General features: G+C 38.6%; 1 protein-coding gene across 1 annotated transcript in view; it reads right to left on the bottom strand.

Annotated features, from left to right (window-relative positions):
- Nucleotides 1–16528, bottom strand: part of KIAA0586 (KIAA0586 ortholog) — a gene marked incomplete at its 5' end in the record, with an annotated part of 53018 nt that extends 36490 nt beyond the window's left edge. The window contains 11 exons of the mRNA XM_009871661.1: nucleotides 1006–1073; nucleotides 1581–1822; nucleotides 2365–2590; nucleotides 3174–3333; nucleotides 5593–5777; nucleotides 6340–6458; nucleotides 6646–6843; nucleotides 12718–12797; nucleotides 13715–13822; nucleotides 15105–15292; nucleotides 16337–16528. Coding sequence (XP_009869963.1) covers nucleotides 1006–1073; nucleotides 1581–1822; nucleotides 2365–2590; nucleotides 3174–3333; nucleotides 5593–5777; nucleotides 6340–6458; nucleotides 6646–6843; nucleotides 12718–12797; nucleotides 13715–13822; nucleotides 15105–15292; nucleotides 16337–16528 — 1766 coding nt within the window. The remainder of the gene's footprint in view (nucleotides 1–1005; nucleotides 1074–1580; nucleotides 1823–2364; nucleotides 2591–3173; nucleotides 3334–5592; nucleotides 5778–6339; nucleotides 6459–6645; nucleotides 6844–12717; nucleotides 12798–13714; nucleotides 13823–15104; nucleotides 15293–16336) is intronic.
- Between the last annotated feature and the right edge of the window lie 1162 nt (nucleotides 16529–17690).

Below are 17690 nucleotides of genomic sequence, written 5' to 3'. Positions count from 1 at the left end.
GTCTTTTCCAACCTGAATAACTCTATGAAAAAAAGCACCGGCGCTAGTACTGACCCCTGGCATATGCCACTAGCAACTGGCCTCCAGCTGGACTTTGTGCCACAGACCACAACTCTTTCAGCCCAGTAGCTCATCCCAGCTCAAATCATTCCTTGAACTCACAGACCTCCACGTGCCTACTGATAGTTCAAATCAGCACCAGAGGGGAAAAGAAGTAGGGTGTTGTGGGCAGGGTTTGCTTCAGAGCACTTGACCAATAGAATCTGATGACTGCAGTTCCTCATCCTTGTGGCAGATTTCAACTATCTGGACATCTTCTAGAAGAGCCATAGATTGCTGTGGAGGCAGCTCAGGAAGTTGTTAGAAATTCCTCCAGAGTTCCCTTCCAACCAATATTGTTACACTTTCACTATCAATGTACTTTCATAAAGAAAACTGTTTGGTTTAAACATAGTACTCCTCTGATACCATCATTTATATGACAGCTATGTCCTACCACAAGGCATTACAAAGGCAGAGAGGAAAAGTCCAGGCATTTGAGGAGAAGAAAAGGTACTGAGAGAAAGGGCATGTGGAATACGTTGACTTTGGAGGTTGCCAGGACAATGGACTAAAGCAGACATCAGATAATAAACTATACTGAAGCTTTAAACAGCTTTAACTAACTCCAGCCTCAGCTAACCTACATTAATAATTTAAGCACATAAGCAATTAAAAGATAGCTCAAAGCTGAAAGAGTTTGCAGCACAATGTTTTGTTTAAGATATCTTAAAACCAAAACCAATAAAGACATTAAAACACCTGTTAACTATCTCTCACCTACAGAAGTAGGCAAATCATTCAAATTTAAGTATAAATTAATTTGTATAACCTGTTTCCTTCCTTTGGAGCTCTGAGATTCTAATATTTTTTGCAAGTGTACAGTTTAAAAGCATGAATTTTAAGTGAAAATACTTAAAGCACACCCGCTTTATCAGTCTGTTGCCTCGTGAAACATTTCCTTACCATTTCATTGGCATCTTGTAAAGTACTGGTTAAGCTCTCAGAGAGGTTTGGAAGAGATAGTCCTCCTCCTGCTAAGGCAGAAAAATATTTTAACTTACAAATACTAAACCTCATGCAAGTTACATGAAAGAAAGCCAAGACCACATTCTTTAATAATTGCAACACAGTCCTTTAGTAAAGTTGCAAACTCCTGCGGCCGGATGTATATTATAAAGACGTTCAGCTTCCAAGAAAAATGGCTCTTATACTTTGTTTTCAATAAAAAGTAGTACTTAATACCACACGGTACTTGTGCAAGACAGTCCCAATTATTTTCCAAGTTGATCCTGTGACAGAAGAGCAAATCCAATCTTTTTTCCTTAGTAAGCAGAACCATTTTGTTCACAAAGAAGAAAAAAGAGCAACGAGTACTCTTAAATCCAAAATAATGAACTGAAAGGTAAGGACCAAGATAACACCTGCAGTTTTATCAGAAAACGTATGAAGTGTAACTTTGGTAGACTGGAAGAGAAGCTTACATACTAAAAAAAAAATAATCCAAGTTCTAATTTCCACAAATTTCTCTAGTCACTTACCTCTTGCAGCCAGCATCTGTCCACAGCTGAAGAGTACCTCCCCCTCTGAGATGGGTCTGTCTGTAGTTTCTGTTTCTGTGAGGGTGAGGCTGCTTTCCTGTGTGGACGGCCCAGAACTAACTGTAGGGACAGGTGATGGGACCTGGGGATCGCAAGGAAGCGACTCCAAGTGCCTTTCTGATGGCTGCTGAGGTGGTAAAATCAAGGCCTCTGGTTCCTCATCATTAGCCACTGACATCTCACTGTAATGTAAGAATATGCATTATGAATATATCAAAATGCACTGAACAACACAGACTAAAGTCTTGAATCAATACTGAAAAGAAATTAATTTGCACATATTTTTTCAAATGAAAGAGCACAGCATTTTACAGAATAGGCTGAGAATCAACACAGTTATATAATATTACTACTGAATTTCTGGTTAGAACTAAAAATTACCAAGTGTGTTCCTCCTCAGGTAATAGACAAAATAAAATGCAAATGATACAATATTTCATCGTCTCTACATTTATTACTGGCTATTGTAAGAATAGGAGTTTACTAAGCACAGCATTTAACAGGATGATGAACAATAACTGATAAATCCTGAGAAATGTTCTGATTTCACATTTTTCTCCAAAACAGAAGCAAACTAAAAAAAAAAAAATCCTGGGTTATCTCAATATCTCCTGACATATATATTAAATATTTCTTTCTCCTGACATTTTGAGGTTATATGTAAAAGGAATACATGTTTGTTTATTTTAAGAAATGAGAAAACCATGCAGCCTGTCCAACTCACACAGCCCTGGGAGGGAATAGTTCTTCAGTTGAAGGACTGGGTTTCTCTTCTTCCAGAGGAAGTTCTGCATCATCCCAGGGGTCTGAAGGCTTTAGACTTCCCATTTTTGCAGCTTCGGAGACCCACTCTGGGGCAGAAGGGCTCGGTGTGATTGTCCTAGGTGGTGTATTGACTGGGGTAACCACAGGTGTGCCAACACGACTCATGGCAGCCACAGTCTCAACGCCTGCACATGTGACATCAAATTTCAGATCAGAAGGGAAAGCAGGACGTACATTTCAGACAGAGAGCTAGTCCGTTCTAACAAGCACTTGTAGTTTTTGTGATATCTGTTGATAGTTATGGACACAAGACTAGTCTCTTAAATACAGCGTTGGTATCTGAAGGAGCTAGAATAAAACCTCAGTCACTTACTTCCTCTAATAAGGTAGACTGCTCTGCATTTGAAAAACTAAGCTGTTTTACTTGGAGAGTGTAAAATCAGCTTAATTAACATCAGAAACACAGGAAGGAGTGAAAGACAGCTATTCCTCTGATGTGAAAAGGTGTGGAGGGGTTGGGAGGGGTGGAAATCACACAGACCATAGAAAAGTACATTAATTTTGAAAATGGAACTGCTACCAAATAAAAGGTGCTTGCTTTTTATATTATTAATTAGCCCACAGTTTTTGTACTACATGAGTTCCCACTTGAATTATAGCCTCAAGAATATTTATCCCGAGAGATAACGTGTCTTTGAAGAAGAAAATTAAAGGCACTAGATTAAAGCATATTTGCTACCTCTAAACTTCAATTATTATTTTCACTACCTGTTTCTTTAATTTTTTCATGTTTGCGAACATCCCCACTCATTTCTGTAAGAGATAGAGAAGAGTCTGGAGTTTTGACCGGAGGCAATTCTTTTGCTGAAGGTGGTGTTTGTGGTGGTGTGGCCTGGGGTGTTGGCAATGGAGTAGGCACAAGAGACTCCTGAGAGGAAAAAAAAGTCATAACCACAGTTATTATCTCAGTGCAAAACTCTTATCTTCCAACTATTCTCAGAAATAGTTGAGGAAGAGAGAGAAAGGCAGGTTATCACAGAACAGAAATGCTTGTTGCTTAGATACATGCCTCATGGTTCTGACTCCTTCATCTAAACGGATGCCTCTTAAACACTGACAGGTTTGGGACAGTGACCACCTCTCTAAAAAGTCTGTTCCTGTGTTTGACCACACTCTCAGTACAAAAATGCTTCCTAATGTCCAGTCTACATATGGATTATACAATTATAAGAATCGTAATAAAGCACTTGATACAATGTTAGGCATGAAAATATTTCATTACATGGATAAAATTGAGTCAGCATGATAATTTTATTCATTATTAAGACAATTAACTAAAGAGCAGATTACAAACAAAGCAACAGTCAAGACAGTAAAGCATCACAATAAGCACAAACATAGTTGTTATGTTTCTTAAAAAAAAGACAGCCATGGAGATAAAAGTGACAGCCATGGAGATAAAAATGACAAGCAAGTATGATGGTGGTTGTTTAGCCTGCTACGGAGCATGATGGATGACGGTTCTAGGTTTTTTCCAGATCTGTTCTCTGACATTTCATAAAAAAAACAAGATAATGGTGCTAATGGAAGGCTTCCAGGCTAGTTATTGAAGAATAAATCCTCAGACTGATGATTTTTATTAAAAACTTATGGCAAGAGGAACATGAGAACACATCTGGCAATTTGCACACAACTGTGTGACATCATGAACACCAAAGAACTCGATAACTGGGCAGCTGAAGTTCTAGATAAGAAACAGTAAGAAAGGAGAGAGCAGAAATGGAAAAAGGAGATTTAAAAAACCCACAACAAAAAATTTACAAATGTACAAGTAATCCGAAGGATAACTATTAGCCACAAATGTAGAAAGACTTATCACAATAAAGGCTGGAGAGTATCATTGCTATAGCACAAGGCTCTCAGAAAACCCCAGCCTGCATACTAGAGTCTTATTAAAAATGTCTGTTACCAGGTTAGTATTACTCACAGTCAAGACTGATCTAAACTGGAAAACACAGAAGTGCTGCCCGTCACCAAGAGCAGTGATGGTACCCATACGGACAATTGCTTTGTTTAGCCTCATCAAACAAAGGCCAGAAAGGACAAAACTAATCTCTTGAAGCGCACAAATAAGGAGAAAACAACTGCCTCAGCCTAAGGACATCCCAGTTGAAGCTCGTAACATGAAGGCTTAAGAGGGCCACTCGTAAATGCAGAGTGGTTATCAGAAGAGGCTTCTACGTATCAGAACAAGTTCCAAAGAACAGTCCTCCTTAACAGCGTACCCTCCTTAATCTGTCATGGGGTGGGGAAGAGCTCTTACATGCAGGATGGCTGTATTTAGGTCTACAGCAGCGAAATGGTTACATTTGACTATGGGATAATCTGTTGGTTCATCACCCACAGCAGGCACTACGTGGCATTTCAGTCTATAGGCACGGTAGAAGAGAATAGTTGACCTCGCTTTCAGCAAAGCTTTAAGTAGTTCAGCTTGCTAAGAGCCCCAATTTCCACATTCAGCCCAAAGACATTATACAACAGCAGATTCTAGCACAGCCATGCTGTTATCAAATTAAGAGCCAGTGGTCATCTGATTATCAGGGGAACAGAAAAAAATGATCCTTTATTACAGGAAGCTCTACTAATGATTTAAGCATTTACTGAAAATTACTGAACTCAGAACTTAAAAAGAATTAATATTCGTTTTCACGGATACTAAACAATGGCTGCAAGACCGCAGGACCAAAAATAATATCACCCTCAGCTTCTATTTCTTCTTATACGAAAAAATCACTTTTTTCATATTTAATTTCTTTTTCGGTTTCACAAGAAAGTAGCATAGCTATTTTTGTTGAAAATATCTTTTGACAACATGAAATTATCAAGTCTTTCCCTTAGAAATCAGTTCTGTACCCAGTCTTAAACTAAATATATATAGCATGTTGCATGCAATACAAAGGAGTTAATTTTTTCTTTGTTTTCTTTTTTTTTTTTTCCTCAAGTGAAATAGGTTTAATCATGTTGCTTGCTGGGGTATAATAAGGAATAATCCAAAAACGCAAATCATGCACATGCAGTTCATCAGTCTTTTTCCATTGTCTTTGTCTTGTACAGTTGAACCATCACAACACAGAGAAATTATCCTTTAGAACTTCAGTGGGAAAGCTTAAATAAAACAGACTCTTACCATCACAGCCATTGTTCTTGGAAGAACGTTTATATCAGGAACTGCTTTCTGAGCCTCCCTGTTACCCAGCATGGTCGCAACTGTTTCACTGAGAGCCTCATTTACAAAATGACTTATCATTTCTGAGTCCACAGGCACACCAGCATCGATAAAGAGTTGAAATCCTCCACCACCTACAACTTCAACTGAAAATGAAGAAGAATAAAGCACATATCCAGGTGTCACTTCTTAAAAATGCATTCACTGCACTCAATTTCCATGAACTTTTATACATTCATAAGTTGTATTTCTTTACATGTAATGAAACGACAGTAGAAAAGCAATTCAAGATCACAAAAGGCGGCAGCAGCAAAGGGCAGTGACATCACAGCAGAAATGCATTTATCTCCCATTTTCACGTATTTATGTAACAGAGGTAATTTTTGACATATCTATTAACAAAAGCAAGGCAAACAAACATTACAGGCTTAGCAAAATGCCAAATCTGGTTTAGATGGCGAGTGACAGAAGTTGATTTGCATAGTAGTACATTTTATATATTTTTGCTCTTTTTTAGATAATTTGCTTGAATGGCCTTGTGGCATTTGCTCTGTCTCAACATAAATTAAAGCACACACTTCTGCATTTTATAGTTTCACTGATTCAGCTCTTAGGCTCAGGCAACAACTATCCAGGCAGCTCACAGCTTGTTAAAATTAGCCCAAAATTGAGATAATCCATCAGCTGAGAACAATAACCCCTACTTACCAATGTCAGAGGTTACAGTCTCACTGTCTTCACTCTCTGAGGTGCTAACACTGGGCATTCTTTCTTTCTGAACTGGGTACAACCCACTGATAATTTTTGCCATTATTTCTTGTTCCACCCTAGCAGAATAAAACCCATTTAAGTATCAGCAAACACCAAGACACCTAAAAGTATCAAAAGAGCATTTTTGACATAAAATGTAAGGCAGCTCAAAGGAAAAAGGGTGGGTGGGAGGAACAAAGGGAAGGTATTTTTATGGAGTCATTCCTTCTTCCACATACATTCTCTCACTACTTTGCAACTCACCACGTTATCAACCTGTTTTCTATAGTTTCTCTCCTTTGAATCAGTTCATCCAAAACATCAGAACACTGCTGAGGAGCAGAAGCTAGTGGAGGAAACAAAGGTCCGTTGTATTTTGGAGAGGCAACTCTAAACTCTCCATTAAGCTCCAGAAGAGGCTCAAAGAATTCTGGAATTTCATCCCTCTCTTCTTCCTGATCCCAATAAATAAATAGTAAATTAAGTTACGGTGTGTTTCTGGAAGGCAACATTAAGGTAACCATCAAGACTGTTTTTTTCTTTAAGAAAACATTTTCATCACAGCACACAACCCACATTCTCCCTTCTCAGTATGTTGTAGTTAATTGATACAGTTCTAAACTTAGCAAATCATAAATCTGTAGAGGTATAAAGCTATAGGAACTGCTAAGTAAAACACGATTTGGCTCATATTTCCTGCCTGTCCTGCACAGGGCAGAAAGCCAATGGCAATGCTAATACTTGAGAAGTTGACTTGTGACATAAGTTAGGTTTCTTTAATACATACTCCAGAAATACCCCTCCTTAAAATAAAAAAAGTTTAAGAAACTTTCTGCTCTGCACACAACCCTTAAGTTTTCTAGTTTGGTTAAGTTTTCTAGTTTGGTTTTGGGGTGTTTTTTGGGGGTTTTTTTTTGGAAACCAAACTTCTACTTTAAAGTCTCCTGTCTGAAAGACACATTCCCAAAAGTTAAGGAGCAATGTAGTCAGTCAAAACTGTAAAGTTCCCAGCACCAAAGACTAGATATTAATAGTTAACATGTTACATGTATGTTCACACTTCACCTTCTGCTGCTGAAAGTTAAAAAGGTAATCAATTCACAGGATCCTCAAAGACCCTTTGAATTTAACTTCAATGCATTATTTCTAAAAAGTCATAAAGTTATTCGGTGTGTGCTGGAACGTTTGACAGCTGCCGCCCTCCTTGTCCCCCCGAGCACGTGAACAGCATTAAGTCCCCAAAAGCAGTCACCCACCCATCGTATCGTAACGTAACACTTCAGAAATGTCTCACGACGGATGAGAACCTGCATCCTTCACTCATAATACTAAAAACAAATGTCTCCAATAGTAACATGATTCTCTAAGAAGAAAATCTGGCATGCCAGAAAGAGATGAAGAGCTGAGTCCTAAATTACCAGGGAGAAGTATGTGGTGTTGCACAGAAGAGCTCACTGTAAATCTATACTTACTAAGATTAATCTCCAACACAGTAAAGGCAGAAAAAAAAAGTCTTTTCCCTTACATAAATTAAATTTACTTTTAGCCCATAAACCAAAAAGAAAACCACTACGTATGTTCTGTGAATAGAAGAACAAATCACTAAAACATGGAAAGAACAGAGAAGGGACACCAAAAAAATTAACATTTTCCTGTCTCCTTCCCCAGCCCAATATTAATACTCTCCTACTTAATCTCCTTAATATACTTTAAAACTGAAAACTTAAATAGGTCCATGATAAGTATTACAACAAATAGCTATTGGACAACAGGATCCTTCTAGATTTTTAAACAGTAATAATTCTTCAAAGAAAAGCTGTAACTTCCAAAGCAGGCAACAAGAGAGTACGTGTATTTGGTGACAAAGACTTCCACACCATTCTAGGCATAGAAATAAGACAGTAAAGTTAAACTCAGAATGGCGCTGGCTGCCTGGCGAGCTGATAAGCAGTTCATTCTGTTCGGATGCACGTATTCATAACCGTAATTCATCCTGACAGCAAATGTAAAGATGTCTTTGTCCAGTGTTTCATTGTGCATTTTCTTCTGACTGCATTACACCATAAATTTGCTTTGATGTTGCCTATTTAATATAATCTTCTCTGCAAGTATGCAAAACATAAACATCTGGATTAAATAAACCAAGTATATACAGTAAGTTGTACATGTATTTAGTAATTTCTGACCAACTTTTGTGGTTCTTCTGCACTACTAAACTAAGTGCAGAAATGTTTTCTATTCAATAATGCACAAATCCAAAAGAAAATTATATTCATATTAGGGTGATAGATTACCTCTGCTGAAATAAAAGTCCTATACAATAGTCAGTATTTAATGATACAGATTCAACTTGGACATATAACATCACCCTGTAGACCAATTTCGAATGCTCTGCACTCTATTCTGTATCTTACCTCCCCGGAGACTGGTAACAAATCTCTATCATGATTCCCAATCAAAATATGCCACAAATTAGAAAGTCTTTCAGATATTACTGCAATATTAATCATAGTGCTTTATTATAAAATATCAAGCCAAAATTCTATTTCCCAAATTATATTCAGATAATAAAAAAAAAAAAAGTTTGAAATTATTAGGTGGTATAGATCGATTTTCTTCCATCACCAAACATGTATATGTATAGCCTTTTACTAAAGCCATCCCGAAGTTAGTCATGGATTTTTTCTCGACATATTTCTAAAGCAATTTCCATAAGCAAGGTCAGGCTGCATCGCAGGTGTCACCTCTGATCTTTCATCTGAAGAGTTAAATGTGTTAAAAATTAAAATACAAAATAAAACACAAAATAGAATATAAATCACTGCCCCCAGTAGGTTGGGGGTTTTTTTTAGCAAAAAATTCTGAGCAATTTGGGCATGTTCAGAGAGAGTAAAAAATGTCTCTAATCTTAAATCTTAGTGAGGTTGCTAAAGATTCTGAAGGATACAGCTGGTGAGAGGAGTTGGAGAGCAAATTCAGTAAATCTGCAGGTCTGGTCTGGGCTCACGTTAACCAAGCAAATTTCTCACTCCGGAATAAGGCAGGGCCCATGCAAGGGCTGCCCTAATGAAACTTCTCCTGTCCAGAAAGCCTGAACCCACTTTGTTGTAGGTACAACCCTTGATCAAAAATAAAGTGTGTAAATCAGAGCTGTAACAGCTTTTTCTGCTTTGTTCCACACGTCCATTTTCTTACTGTGAAATAAGAGCACTTCACTGAACTATTTTGGAAGATGGAGCTCTGGGTCTTCAAACACCAGCCAGTAAGGTTGTGATGGGAGAAGAATCATAGAATGGTTAAGGCTGGAAGGGACCTTGAAGATCATCGCGTTCCAACCCCCCTGCTGTGGGCAGGGACACCTCTCTCCCACTAGACCAGATTGCTCCACCTGGCCATCCAACCTGACCTTGAACACCTCCAGGGATGGGGCATCCACAACCTCCTTGGGCAACCTGTGCCAGTGCTTCACTACCCTCATGGTGAAGAATTTCTTCCTAATATCCAACCCAAAACTATCCTCTTTCAGTTTCAGGCCGTGCCCCTTGCCCTTGCAAAAAGCCCTTCTCCAGCTTTCCTGTAGCCCCTTTCATGTATTGGAAGGCCACTATTAGGTCACCCCGGAGCCTTCTCTTCTCCAAGCTGAACAACCCCAGCTCCCTCAGTCTGTCCTCGTGGCAGAGGCTCTCCAGCCATCCTACCATCTTTGTTGCCTCCTCTGGACCATCTCCAGCAGATCCATGTCCTTTTTGTACTGAGAGCTCCAGAGCTGGCCACAGTACTGCAGGTGGGGCATCACCGGAGTAGAGCAGAGGGGGAGAACCACCTCGCTGGACCTGCTGGTCACACTGCCAATTCGGATGGAGCCCAGGACACGAGTCGCTTTTTGGGCTGCAAGTGCATGTTGAGCCTCTCGTCAACTAACACACCCAAGTCCTTCTCCTCAGGGCTCAATCTGCTCTCTGCCCGGCCTCGATCTGTGCTTGGGATTGCCTCGACCCGTGCTTGGGATTGCCTCGACCCAGGTGCAGGACCTTACACTCGCCCTTGTTAAAAGAAGGCACATCACCTCTTCCCGTGGCAGGGCCGTGCTCAGCACAGTCTGTCTCAACTCCTCACTAGGTGCCATTTCCAACTATTTTTCCTGAGCAAGAGGCTGTCTGGGGATTGCCCTGGACCTGGGAGAGGGCAGCTGCAGCAGCCTTGCCTTTGTTGGGCTACGAATGCTACCGACCAGCATTTAAACTCCAAAGTAACTCTTAAATAAGTATCTTCTAGTAGAAAAGGATATTTGGGGGGGGGAAGCAAAAATCAACAACCAAAATCTAGGAAAAGGAAATGCCTGGGACAGAGTCCTGAGGCCTTTTGGCAACATCCACCAAGGAAGGAAAAAAAGAAGAAAAAAAAAAAAGGTGGGGGGAAAGAAAATATCTTACTCAAATACCTACCCTCTTCAGTTCTAACAGCATTAAGTTCTCACAATAGAAGGGGGGTGGGGGGAAGACATCAATAAACTGTTTTCCTGTATAGCGTTTTATGCACATTTCTTCATGAGTCTGAAGCCTCTTTTATAACAATAACTTTGCTTTCTTTTGATGTCTTAAACACCCCTGCCACTCCAGAGGTTGATTTTATGCTTTCATATTGTGTTTGCCTTGCACATTTTTTAGAACATTGTCTGTGTGGTCATAGGCCAAACATATGTTTCACTTGGAACATTTTTTGGTATTGTGGTTAAAATACATCCCGCTGCCAAAAATAAAAGATAAAAGCAATCCAGGAGAAAAAATGAAAAAAGAAAAGATGAATAACTATTATTCACATATAAAAAATTTAACATTGCAGCATTTTCTTGTTGTTTCATAAAGTGATTTCTTAAATAGTTTTCCTATTTATTTTTATAACATAAAGCCTTTTTGCGCAAACAGAAGAAAGCTGTCCAAATAGATTTAAATTCTCTCCCCCAATAACATAAGGAAATTCTGAAACTAAAAGTGAATAAATAATTTCCCCACCTTCGGTAAGTAAAGCATCCCTTTAGAACTGTTTTAACTAACTGACAATGTTAAATAACTGATTAATTTTTAAAATAAATCTACCATACTGACCTGTAAGCTATACAGTTAATATTTGATGTACACTCTCATCCTGGGATCAAGACCACACAGGAGAGGTAAAAAGAATATATTTTTGGGTAGATTTAGGTATGCACACACGAAGTCCAGCTCACTGCAAAGAAGCTTGAGGAGAAAGCCCTTCAAGAGAAATACCAGCCAGTAACAGCAATTTCAAGCTCCTGGTATTTAGTGAGTCCCAAATGCAGCAGGAGGCAGGAGCTGCCCCATTCGATGGAGCAAAGACACTCCACAACGGCCGAGTGGCAGCCTCCTGCTTCTTTCAGGGGCAGCTTTCCCAGCTACCACTCAGTTCCCGCCTCTGCTCTGGATCTGGAGAAGTAAAACTCCTTCTGGTTCACCAACCCCGAACGTTTATCAGCCCCCACCTCTGGCTGACAAGAGATCAGCTAACAGAAAAGCGCACTTGCTACCTAAAAACATTAAACTGTGAAAGAACTTCAAATAAACCCATGTTATCAGAACCCAGAAACAACGTTTGTAAGCGTGCACAGACACACTGACATGGCATCCAACAAAACAGAAGTTTTTTAAAATCTCAATTATGTAAGCTCTTCATCTACGACCCTGAGCAGTACCTGTTGTGCACACACACTGCTTGTCTTTTTTAACTGAAGTGACGTGTTTAACTGAAATGAGATATTGTGTTAAAGCATTTTAGGGCCTCAAAAGCATGTGGCAATTGCTCTATACTAAAATTTTCTAAAAGGGAACCATCAAGGCATACTTCCATATTTTAAAAAATATAGATCACCATACTTAAAATCTGTAAGAGCATCTTATATATGCATTACATTTAGAGTCTGAAGTTTTGAAATCTAAGTGTTATAATCATTGCTGATTTTAGAGGTCCACTTTTATTTCTACTGAATTCTTACACATCCAAATAAAAGTGGATTTTAGATTTTTTTTATTATAGTTCTTCATATGTCTTTTACTTACTAAAGCACAATCATAGAATCCTAGAATGTCTTAGGTTGGTAGGGACTTTGGAGATCATCTAATCCAACCTCTCTGCCGTGGGCAGGGAGGCCACTCAAGTAGAACAATGATTTAGAATATTGTTTAGAGCACTGTAAACAACCCAGTACTGCTCACAAAGCTGCTAGTAAAGCAGCATTTGTGTTTTCAGTTACAACAGAACAATATAAAACAAAATTAAAAACATTTCAAAGGAAAAGAGCGCCTTCAAAATGTAATTACCTGCATGACATCAGTAACATCAATGAAATTAGTTCCCGGAAAGTTTGCATCTTCCTCCTCACTATGTAGATCTTCTGGAGTCTTACAAAGACAGATTGAAACCGTTAAGTATTTTATATTGGGGGGAAAAAGGCATTAGCAGAAAAAACTTTATTACAAGAACACAGTTAAATCACTATGCACTGTCAGTAGCCTGAATCCAGAAAAAAGGGCTTTACCCACCCTACAAGGGAGGAGGAACGTCTTTGCTTAACATCGCAAGAGATCATTAGAACCTTTTCTTGTACGCTGACAACTAAAACTTGCTGTTACCAAACCTAATAAATATCTCAACATCAAAAGTTCTAGGCAATACCTGTAAGTCTTACTTAAAGAAACAGCAAGACAAAATACTGTGAAACATAGCACACAAGAATCGAGAAGTGTCTTAAGCAATTTACTTACATGTGATTTCTAGTGTTATTTATTAATATAATTTTTAAGTCATAACCACTATTTTAGTCCACAGACTCTGTCTTAGTCAGTGAATACCCTGAGTATATGAGTTACATGGAATGAGACTAGAGTAGACCGGTCAACTCCACACACAAGGCTCCCAAGCTCTCCAGGCCACACAAAATGCCACTGACCACCCAGGACAGCCAAGGAACAGTCAAAGGAATGAAGAACGTTCTCATTCTTCAGGCCAGAACGCTGAAGCCAGTATAAATAAGACAAGCAGGGGCCAATTCGGGATTACAACTCATCACAGGACAGAGACACGCTGTTTTTCTTACAGTTTTGCTATGGTGATTATTTAATCCTGGAAGAACAGCTTCTTGCTGCAATTTTTCATTTTTTTTAAACAAATATCACATTTTTCAGAATAATTACTCTGTTTTTCCTGGAATTGTCTAATTTCTCTAACTGAAACAAGATAAAGAGATAACTTCATAGTAATTTAATACATTTTCTTTTTTAACAAATTCCAGTTCACAGACATTTAGATCAATCAATACCTGTATTACAGTATCAACAGGAGGAAGTGCAGGTTCAGAGCCTGGAAGAACGTGGTTTACGCTCACACTGTCACTCGAAATACTGTCAATATCTACATTTGGTAACACCTAGAACAGAAGAAAAGCATCACTCTGAAAACCTGCGTATTAGCTCAGCTACTATCGTTGAGCTTTTTAGATTCTTTCTTTCACTTGCTACCAAGTCACTGAAGTTCGGTGAGCTCCTTTTCTCATACCTTTATTTGACAGTATCTTGGGTCTGAAAACCAAAATACCGTAACATACAAGAACTAATCTCAGAAATATTCATGTAATTTCTTGCAATGTCTGATCTCTTCCATCCTCTAATTCCCTGATACTTTGTTCGGCATGTGACAGAAGGGAGCACGCCTGTAACTGTTTATACAGCAGATATGTGTTTGACTTGCAACTCATTTACACTATGTTGGCCTACAAGCCACTGTGTAGGCTGGTTACTGGCTTCACATTGTCATCTCTCTGATATAATAAAATAAAGCATAACTGTATTACAATATAGTTCGTAATAAAGGTGTGTCCATTAAAGCACCAAAATGTAGGGGGTTTTTTTGTTGTTTTCTAAGATCAAAGACTTAAATGCTTACTTAATTATTTTATGGGGGGAAAAAAAACAAACAAAAAACCCAATAAAACATTTAAAACAGTTAAGAACTGGGTGAAATAACAGCAAAGTGCATGTGGGTGGATATACAGTGAAACAGCAAGGGAACAAACCACATATAACTCTACCTGTATTTAACTTTGAGTTCCAGGTATCATTTGTATCTGAAAGGTGTGTGTAGGAGTGTGTATATTCGCAAGTTTTAATCCAAAATAACCAACATGTAAGAACCATTATCTTCCTTGACAACAGACTCACGTAAAAAAAAAATTAAAAACCAACCCAACCCACTAGGTAAGGACTGCAATGGGTGATTAATCAGGAGTGAAATCATTGGATTGACTAACATGTTTGGAACAGAAACCTTAAAGGCCAAAGCAGTCATCCAAGAAAGCTGACATTTATGTTAATAACTCTTTTATTCCAAGTTTGTTCTGGCTCAAAAATCTCATTTGGGGGGTGAGGGGAAGAAAACTTGACATAGAACTATTTTACAAACACCCTGCATAAGTGACTTATGGAAGAAATAGTTTTCTATTTTGGTCATATAAGAAAGATAACTCTTAAAAATATGAATATAAATAACATCATAGTCTTGGTGCCTCCATTCTATATGTTTCTAATGTTTACTGAAGCACTACTTAACGGTTTCCAAAGGTTACCAGCTACTGAAGGCAAAGTAAGTTACTGATGGATGAGACTGTCTATATTAAAATAAACAAAGAAATAGCCATCAATCTTGACACGTACCTGCACAGACAGTTGAGGTGGATCCTTTTTCTCTGATCTCATCTCTATTACAGCTATGTTTGGTTTTTTTATCTCAACCGGTGGTTTTGGTGGCACTTGAGGAAGAGAGGTTGTAATTGTAACAGGATGCGGTTTACCCATAACCACCCTAGCAGGCTGCGGGGAGACGTCACGAATTTGGGGTTGACCTAAGGACAGTTTAAAAATAATTAAAAATTTATCTAGAAATCTCTGAAGTCAGTAAATTAATAAAGTAATTAAAATTAAATTCTGGGTGTCCGTGTTTCACATGAGACAGACTGAGATCTCATGTGCAATTACAGACCAATTAAGAAGTCCCCTGTTAACACTCACTAAGGTACAGTGATTCACTAGGTAATTTTAAGGCTTTTCCAGCAGAAACTGTAAACTCACCATTGCCATTTTTAAAAATTATTGACTTTTCTTGACTACAGTGACACCTACTGCTGAAAACGATAACTACATTGTGTTTGCCGTTAAAAAAACCAAACCAAACAAACAAAAAAACCAACCCACAATAGAGTATGTTTGGTTGGAAGGGATGTTTAAAGGTCAATAACATCTCATGCTTCCCCCACCTCACAATTTCTCAATCATATTCAAAATACTGTTACACTTAGTACAGTACCCCACTAAATTTTGTTTCACATCCCCTTTATTTTCAATAATCACCTTTAAATGCCAACAGAATACTAACCCTTCCTGAAACAAGGCCTATATAAAGGTTTTACTGAAGGTCCAAAACCACAGAAGATACGACAACGAATTCAGGGTCTTTGGCACAATCCTACTAAAACCGTTGGGCTGAACTCATCATAAATATTGAATCCAAGGGCCACTGATTCAGTTCCTGCTTACACGGATGCCAAAATTAAAGCAGGAACCCTAGAAATGCAAAGTATCCAAGGGCCACTGATTCAGTTCCTGCTTACGTGGATACCAAAATTAAAGCAGGGACCTTAGAAATGCAAAGCGCACCAAAGAAGGTAAGCTAAGCAAATAATTGCTCTGTCTGTGTTGCCAGATATCCAGCATGAAGAATGAGAACCAGAACATTTAAACTGTTTCCCCACGTACATCTTCCCCAAGAACGGAAGCAGCAAATCTCACAGGCCACAGCAAATCACTGACTTAAGAAGATGCAAATTGTATTTCCATGAAGTTGCCGTAATTAACCTGCATAAATCCCTCTGCAGGTTATTTGCTCCTACCTAGTGGAATAGCCATAGGAATTAGGTGACCTTCAAGTGGACCACAGACAGGAGCAGGCACCTCTCGACTTAGACTGAAAAGATACCGATTGTCTGGGGCAAGTGCACTCAAGGGATGGTGTTTCCCAGGGCTAGTGACCACCTTCTGTGTGCGAGAACACGTCTGTGTTCTGGCCGATTTCACCTTTGTACCTGAAAAAAGAACAAACAAACTGTTGTCAACACATGTACAATCCTAGTAACATCATACACTCTAATTCAGTCCCTTCTACTGAAAGCTACGTATTTTTTTGCTGTGGGATGGAGGGGAAAAAGGGAGGGAGACAGGAAGGGCAGAATCTAAAAGTGCAGAGTTGGATGTTTCAATACTGACAGCAAGGAAGGAGTTAAAAAGCACCATTTTTGAGCATCTAAATGTGACAAATAAAGGCACAGAAATGTGAAAAGGACAGAAGGATTGCAATAGGTGGGAATGAAACGTGTGATTTAACAGTTAAGAAGAAACCTGTGGTTTAGGTTCAAAACAGAGCATTAGAAGAGCATGCAGGCTTGGCACAAAAAAACCCCAATAGGCAGGGCAGAGAATACAGCCCAACTTTCATCTGCTGTTCATCTGATTAACTGCCTCGATTTTATAAACACGCAGTTTGTCTCCAGCCACAAGATTGACAGGTACTCAAAGGAACAGGAATAATCTACAACTTCCTAGTTTAACAACTCAGTGCTACTGGGAAATCAAGCCATAACCCATGCCTATACATCTTGACTTGCACTGATTTTTTGGTGCAATTACAAAAATGTTAAGCAGCCATCCAGAAGTAATTTGAATGTAACAATGTCAAAGCATACAGCAGAGAATATTCATTGCAATGTTGCATTGCTCACTATATTCATTCAAGATCTTATTCTACCTATATTCTTTGAGAGCAATGGATACTATTAACTTAAATCTAAATGGATAAAAACTGCCTGAAATATCCCCAGAAAAGGAGGCAACAATTGTGAATCAAACAGAACTGCTTCTACTGTTTTGTAGGCACAAGGAAAATGAACCTAGAAAGAATCAACTCCATTAACTTCCCTGCAGTTGAAAAAAGTCATTTGACTCCTGTGCTGTTTTTAGTCATCACCCTTCTTGTATTAACAGCTACTTAACGCATGGCAACAAACACTTTTTAGCTCTGTTCCCATTTAATTTCCTAAATAATTGAAGAGCAAAAGCATTACAAAATCTAGGGATAATAAAGAATGATAATCTGACTTTTAACAAATGCAGACAAGCAAGTAAGGTGTTTCACTCAAGAAGTGGCATTTTTCTACACAGGAATGATGGGTTATAAGCCTACAAACAAGA

The sequence above is a fragment of the Apaloderma vittatum genome, unplaced genomic scaffold (assembly GCF_000703405.1).
Source record: "Apaloderma vittatum isolate BGI_N311 unplaced genomic scaffold, ASM70340v1 scaffold4376, whole genome shotgun sequence".
NCBI lineage: Eukaryota > Metazoa > Chordata > Aves > Trogoniformes > Trogonidae > Apaloderma > Apaloderma vittatum.
The sequence above is the reverse complement of the archived record's forward strand: the minus strand, read 5'-3'. Positions and strand labels throughout refer to the sequence as shown.